At 31.6% G+C, this 7,469-nt stretch overlaps 1 protein-coding gene across 1 annotated transcript in view; it reads right to left on the reverse strand.

The window, feature by feature from the left end:
* Nucleotides 1-4,303, reverse strand: part of LOC112529422 (O-acyltransferase WSD1-like) — a 16,427-nt gene extending 12,124 nt beyond the window's left edge. Inside the window, exon 1 of the mRNA XM_025140701.1 lies at nucleotides 4,097-4,303. Within this exon, the coding sequence (XP_024996469.1) occupies nucleotides 4,097-4,303 (207 nt within the window). The remainder of the gene's footprint in view (nucleotides 1-4,096) is intronic.
* Between the last annotated feature and the right edge of the window lie 3,166 nt (nucleotides 4,304-7,469).

Genomic DNA, 7,469 nt, shown 5'->3' on the forward strand with positions numbered 1-7,469 from the left:
TTTTAATGTATTTATTTAATTCATTTTTTATGTTTTTGGTTCAATAATATAATTTTTTATAGATATAATAATTAAGTATTTTATTATAACTCAATGGTTATCCTAATTATATTTTAGATTTTTTATGTTTAAAATAAGATATTTATCCTCTATCTGATTATGTTTATCGACAGTTAGTTACACGAATTCAAACATGAAGCTTTAATAAGTTGTATTTACGCATAATTTACTTGTAATCTTGAATTTTAAGTAATATGCATCAATAAACAGTACTTAATGCATAAAAATGGTTTTTAAGAGTTTTTGTCAAATGATTTATAATATAGTATAGATTAGAAAACAAACGTCCTTAGATTTACAGAGGTGGATACTAAATTTCTGTTTTGATCAAAAATGTCTAGAGGTCCCATGTTCAAATTCAATGAGGAATAAAAATCCTTTTGTGGCCACGGAGATTCAAATGCGATTACTCCACGCTACCCGCGAAGCAGGTGGTTGTCTTGGGATCAGTTGGCTTGTACAACGAGTTGGATATTCAGGTTAATAAAAAAAATCTGCTTTGATTTTGATTTTTGGGTTGAGTTTAGACAGACATGATATGATATGGGAGGAAAAAAGGAAATATAAAAATAAAACAAAAAATGTAAAAATAGAGAAGAAGATTGTAGAAAGGTTGCCAATTTGCTTATTTTAGCATTAATAATAGGAAAAAAAAGACATATTCCATGCCATAAAAACTTATTCAGTCTCTTATTCCTTATTTACGTGATGCGTATTGCAGTTTAGAGAAAGAAATTAAGGAGTTGGGCTTGCAATATATAAAGAAAGAAGCTAATTCAGGCGATTCTTGAAAACTGAAAGAAGATAAGCGTATGCAAGTTGTAGATTGAAGGAATAAACAAGTTTTAAAGACCAACACGTATCGAACTCTTCAGTGAAATGAAGCTCGATTATTGTCGCCAAATACGTTATAATTTTGGTTAGATTACTGCATATAATGTGAAAATGAAGGAAGATAATGGCAAAGATCAATACACTGAGTAATTTCATAAATTTTGTGGTAAAACAAAACTGATCTTATATGCAAGATAGATCATCCTTAAAAACAAGTTTTAAACCTATGTTAAAATGGGGTCTAATTTAATGAGAGGTTGAATTGAGAAATAGTGCTCGAAAAAACAGGTGGTTGTTGCATTTTTGTGGTTAGTCAAGGAGTGGAAGTATCGACATATATGGAACTTACCCAGATGGGGAGTGAGCTGTTAGCCACCAAAGGGTCATTGGTCTATCAGTACTAGGATTCACTGTAGAGATCAGTCCCCTGAAAGTTTAATGGTTCAAATCTCACCAAAGATGATAAATATTCATTTGTTGAATATAAATATTATATTCTTCCGGAAAAAAGGGGAATTATCCCATATTGTGCATGATCCAAAAAGACGACGTGTTGCAAAGAAAGAATAACTTAGATACTGTTTAATTGAAATTTTAGTTCCAAAGATTAGAATGGACTGATTAGCCTCTAGCTTACCTGTATTTGTGATATGTATCCGAATAGAAAGATTTTGGAATTAAGCAACGTCAAAAGAAAGAAAAGACATATATTGTTTCTAATGTTATATAAACATTATGTTTATGTACTCTTTTGTAGGCAAGAAAGAATCGTAGCCCTTGGCCTTCTCGGAGGTCAGGGGTTCAAACCTCACCATAGGTGAGGAGGGTATGTGAGTTTATTTGTTGCATTTGTCGTATATAAATATTATATACTTCAAAAAAAAAAAAAGAATCAAATATATAGGTTTTGTGTGTTATACGAAGAGAAATGTATTTCGCTATGTATATGGTCAAGATGTTTAGATTATGTGACGTTAGTAACTTCATGTCGATGTTTGATTTTATACAAGTATCGCAGTGTCAAAAAGAAAAATGAAAGCTTGTTTATTTACTTATTTATGAACAGTTAAAGAATAATTAAATACACAGACATAGAAATGCATAATGTTAAGAAAAATCCACCTCCTTAATCAATCTTTGGTCTAAAAGCTAAGATTGATCTAGAAACAACAGTCCTCGAACGGGACCCATTTTTAATATGAAAAAACAAGTCATTTTGTTATCAGCTACATGATTCTAATAACTAGTTGTTATAAAGGTCGTTGACCGGGTCCAATTTGGTTGTTGATAGAGCCTAATTTGATCATTGATAATATCAAAAGTCCAATCCTTGACCTATATCTTTTTTAGGCCGATCCTTATTTTTTAAAGTCCAGAAAGACTGATTTGGACCCTTGAAGGATCATTCATCGAGGCAAACTTGATTATTCAAATCATTAGACTTTTATCATCTTTACAGTAACACGGCCTACAAATAAATAAATATAAATATATAATAATCTATACTGTATTATAAATCATTTGACAAATACTCTTAAAAACTATTTTTTATGCATAAATTACTGTTTATTGATGCATATTACTTAAAATTCAAGATTACAAGTAAACTGTGAATAAGTACAACTTATTAAAGCTCTATGTTTGAATTCGAGTAACTAACTGTGGATAAACATCTCATTTTAAAATATAAAAAAATTTAAAATATAATTAAGATAATTATTAAGTTTTAACAAAATACTTAATTATTATATTTATAAAAAAAACTATTAAATTTAAATTAAATTATAAAAAAAATTAATTAATGAAGTTTCACCAAAAAAACATAAATTATTAAATAGTTAATTTGATATTAATATCGATTTATTTTTTTTAAATTTTTATGTTATCTTCAAATTTATATTTCATTAAAAAATAAAAAGCATTACCGTTTTCTCAAAACCACATAAAATCGTATTATATCGATATAAACAAATAATAAAAACCAAACATTAAAATCGAGATTTATCTCGATGCATTGCACGAATACCCTTCTAGTGTAAACTAATGGCAATTAACTTCTAAAATGCATGCGAGAAGCGAGATTTAATCTTTTAAGTGAAACAAGTAGGGGTTCGCGATGCGGGTTGGTGCGGTTTACGGCCAAACCGCACTGCATATGTCTCAATTCGCAAAAAACTGTGCCACGAAATAAGGTGCGGTGTGGTGCGGTTGACGCAGTTTGTACTTTAGCACATTTGAAGCCAATAATTATAAAATCACATCAAAATAAATTTAACGAAAAAGTTTCTATATTCCATACAATTAAAAGTTCTAATACATTCTAAATATGTAATTAGAAACAATAACAAATCAAAGAGTTCTGTAATTAATCCAAATACATCTAAAAAGTAAGATTCAAAATAAATTCGATAATGATGCGTGACAAAAGACAAAAGAAAATAAATCAAATAAGGAATTTGTACCACAAAACTTAAAACGAAAACTGATAAATGAATAGATGATCATTAATGTATTAGCTATTTTTAATTAATAATGATAATGTATATGAATATGTTTATATATATATATATATATATATATATATATATATAATGTGCGGTGTGGAATTTTGATGATTCAAATCACAAACCACACCGTATAGTGCAGTTTGATAAAAATGCAAGCCACAAAGCGCATCATAAAAGTTCTAAATCTCGCATTGCAGTAAACTACACAAACTGCCCACATCACACCACAACTAAGGCTCGTTAACTCTCAAAGTTACTCTCTTCGGCAGCTACCGTGTATAATACCCAAGCATGTAGTTTGTTTCAAAAACATGAGGCAAATATAATCAATAAATGGCTAAAGAGATATTTCAGAAGATCATCCATAAAAAATATAAGGGAACAAAACAACATCCATACATGACAAAGGGTCATTCTCTAATGGTAGCCAGCCAGATTGCCGGAGATCTAACCTCTCAAAAAGTCAGGGTTCAAATCTCAGCAAAGATGAGAAATGTGTATGATATTTATTTGTTAGAAAATCGATACATATAATTCTTGAACCTTCTGTTTTGGTGGGTCATTTTCACAAGCCTAGAGCTACTTGCTTTGCCCTCACTAGAATAATGATGATCACCAATACCATGGTCATGGAGATTACAGAGAAAAAGAGACCAATTACTGTAGTAAATAACTACATATTATGGAAGACTTACCATAATTGCAGAAAAACGAGGGTTGGTGGGGAGTAAGATGGTTTCAATGGTAGCAGCAAAGCGTGAGTCATCAATGGGGTCGTCAAACTCAAAGATGCCAATGATACAAACAGGAGGAGAAGTGATGCTGAAGTACTGCCCAGTCGGGCTAACCGGATCCAACGTTTCTACGTCTCCCACTCCTCCTTTCTTTATCTTCAACTCCATTCACACCTTTCTTTTAACGTTTTCAAGATGTATATGTAAACAAAAATTAAGAGTCACACTGTATACGCAACGCAATATTTATATGAGGAATTGCTTTCTCGAAAGCGCAATTTCAAACTTAATGTCGTCATAAATATTTACATGTTGTGCCTGAAAGGTTGTATAATTCTCTAGATTGGAGTACAATTTATGTTAGTCAAAATTGCCTAATCTTATTAAGAGTGGTAGATGGTCCATTATTGTTGCCATCTAACTAAAACTTTACCTTTCCATTGTCTGCTTATTTAGAGGTGTTTGGGATTGTTTATAAAAACTGCTTTTTAACTTATTTCAGTTTGGTACCGGTGATAAGCTGTTTTCTAGTGTTTGGATAAGAAAAAAAAACTGTTTATCGGTGTCAAACCGGTAATAAACTGTTTTTGATAAGTTAATTCTTCCTGACTTATGAAAAACTGTTTATTACCAGTTTACAATTTTAACACTCCAATAGAAAACAGAGGTTTGATACCACATAAGTTAATAAACACTTTCATAAATAAAAAAAACATAATTTGTTTTAAATAAGCAATCCCAAACACCCCTTAATATGAATAAAAAATTTGTTCCTCTAAATTCACAAGTTTTATTTATGTCCAATCACATAAATATATATTATGGAATAAAGAATAAATTAAATAAAAATGATAGAGCTTAAAGGGAGAGACAACAAATTTTTATTCATTTTAACATATGTTGGATTTGAGGTAAGGGGTCGTTTACTAAACACTTACTTTGTAAGTATTTATCGGATAAATTTCCTCATCAGATGAACATGAGAAAGGTCAAGAATCTTATCGGGTAAGAGCGATGAGAATGATGGAGAGTCTTACCCGGTAAGCGAGGATGACGACTCTTACTCAGGTAAGCGTTTACCCACTAAATTGTTGCATTCGATATGTTTTGATATACAAAAATCTTGCGCATCAAAGTAAATCATAATATTGACTCCTATCAGTAAGCGTTTATCAGGTAAGCAATTGGATAAACGGCATTAGTTATATTAACCATATAGTTTCTGACCGTTTGGTCAACTAAGTCCGCCAACCCTGAAGTGGGATGTGGAATATAGGTTTGAGCAGAAGGCATAACTAAAACTTTCGAATTATTCTCCATTTTTGGCAAATGGCAATAGCATAGGTAAACAAATTTTATTTGTGAGTGTTATTTTATCCATTTATCCAAAATCAATGAATAAATGTTTTTTTTTTTGTTACCCATTAGTATTCCATCTAATTCTTAGTATTCCATCCAATCAAGGATGAGGACGTGCAACGTCTTTTATCATTTGTATATCTTTTCAAGAGTCCTATTTTTCTCTCTCCTCTTTCTCTCTCATCCTACCTCTAAATACACACACTACTAGAATAATAGGCATTTCTGGTGGAACATTTTCGCCGGTAATATTCCGGCGGAATACCGGCGGACATCAAAAAGTCAACCTATGTTGACTTCCGCCGGAAATATTTTTCTTGTAATATTTCCGACGGATTTTCGGCGGACTTCTTAATTAATTGTTTTAGAATTGGATTTATATCTAATTACATTAATTTCCTACGGATATTTAATTTTTTTTTTTAAATTATGAGCCGCCAGAAATCCGCCGGAAAATAATTAATAATTATTTTTCAAGGATTTCTGACGGATCCTATGTCCGCCGGAAATCTACCGGCAAATTAATGTACAATTTAAAAAATATATATTATTATTTTTCAACCTTTTCCAGCGGACTCCGGCATCCGCCGAAAAAAGTTGAAAATAGTTATTATTATTATTTTTTAATGGATATTATTAATTTACCCGCAGATTTCCGGCGGATTTTTCATTTTCCCCAATTTTCAAACTTTTCTTTTCTTAGTGTATCGTATTGGGCTTTAACGGTTCTATTGGGCTTTATAAGATCTTAGTTGGGCTTTAATGCATCGTATTGGGCTTTAACGGTTCTATTGACTTTAACGCATCGTATTGGGATTTAGTGGATGTTAGTTGTGGTTTAATGAACCGTATTGGGTTTAAATGACCTATTGGGCTTCAATGGGTCGTATTGGGCTTTAAGGCACCCTATTGGGCTTTAACGCATCGTATTGGGCTTTAGTGGATGTTAGTTGTGGTTTAATGAACCGTATTGGGTTTAATGGACCGATTGGCCTTTAATGGATCGTATTGGTCTTTAATGGATCGTATTGCACTTTAATGGTTCTATTAGGCTTTAGAGGATGTTAGTTGGGCTTTAATGGATCATACTGATCTTTACTTGATCGTATTGGGCTTTCATGGAACGTATTGGGCTTTTATAAAACGTATTGGGCTTTAGTGGATCATATTGGACTTTAATGGATCGTATTGGTTTTTAATGGATCTATTGGGGTTTAGTGGATGTTAGTTGGGGATTAATGGACCGTATAGGGTTGTAATAGACCGATTGGGCTTTAATGAATAGTATTGGTCTTTAATTGATCGTATTGGGCTTTAATGCGCCGATTGGGCTTTAATGGAACGTATTGGGCTTTCATGGAATGTATTGGGCTTAAGTGGAACAAATTGGGCTTTCATGGAACGTATTGGGCTTTAGTGGAATGTATTGGACTTTAGTGGAACGTATTGGTCTTTAATAGATCGTATTGCGCTTTAATGGTTCTATTGGGCTTTAGAGGATGTTAGTTGGGCTTTAATGGATCGTATTGGTCTTTAATTGATCGTATTGGCTTTCATGAAACGTATTGGGTTTTCATGGAACATATTGGGCTTAAGTGGAACGTATTGGGCTTAAGTGGAACGTATTGGGCTTTAATGGAACGTATTGGGCTTTAATGGAACGTATTGGGCTTTAGTGGATCGTATTGGTCTTTAATGGATCGTATTGGGCTTTAGTGGAACGTATTGAGCTTTAGTGAATGTTAGTTGGGCTTTAATGTAACGTATTGGGATTTAATGGATCATATTTGGGTTTTAATGGATCGATTGAGCTTTAATTAAGATAATATTTAATGAATCATATTTGGGTTTTAATAGATCGTATTGAGTTTTAATTAAGATAATAATAATAATAATAATAATAATAATAATAATAATAATAATAATAATAATAATAATAATAATAATAATAAGATATCAATATATTGTATGCCAA

The sequence above is a fragment of the Cynara cardunculus genome (genome assembly GCF_001531365.2).
Source record: "Cynara cardunculus var. scolymus isolate 2C chromosome LG 1, CcrdV1, whole genome shotgun sequence".
Taxonomy (NCBI): domain Eukaryota; kingdom Viridiplantae; phylum Streptophyta; class Magnoliopsida; order Asterales; family Asteraceae; genus Cynara; species Cynara cardunculus.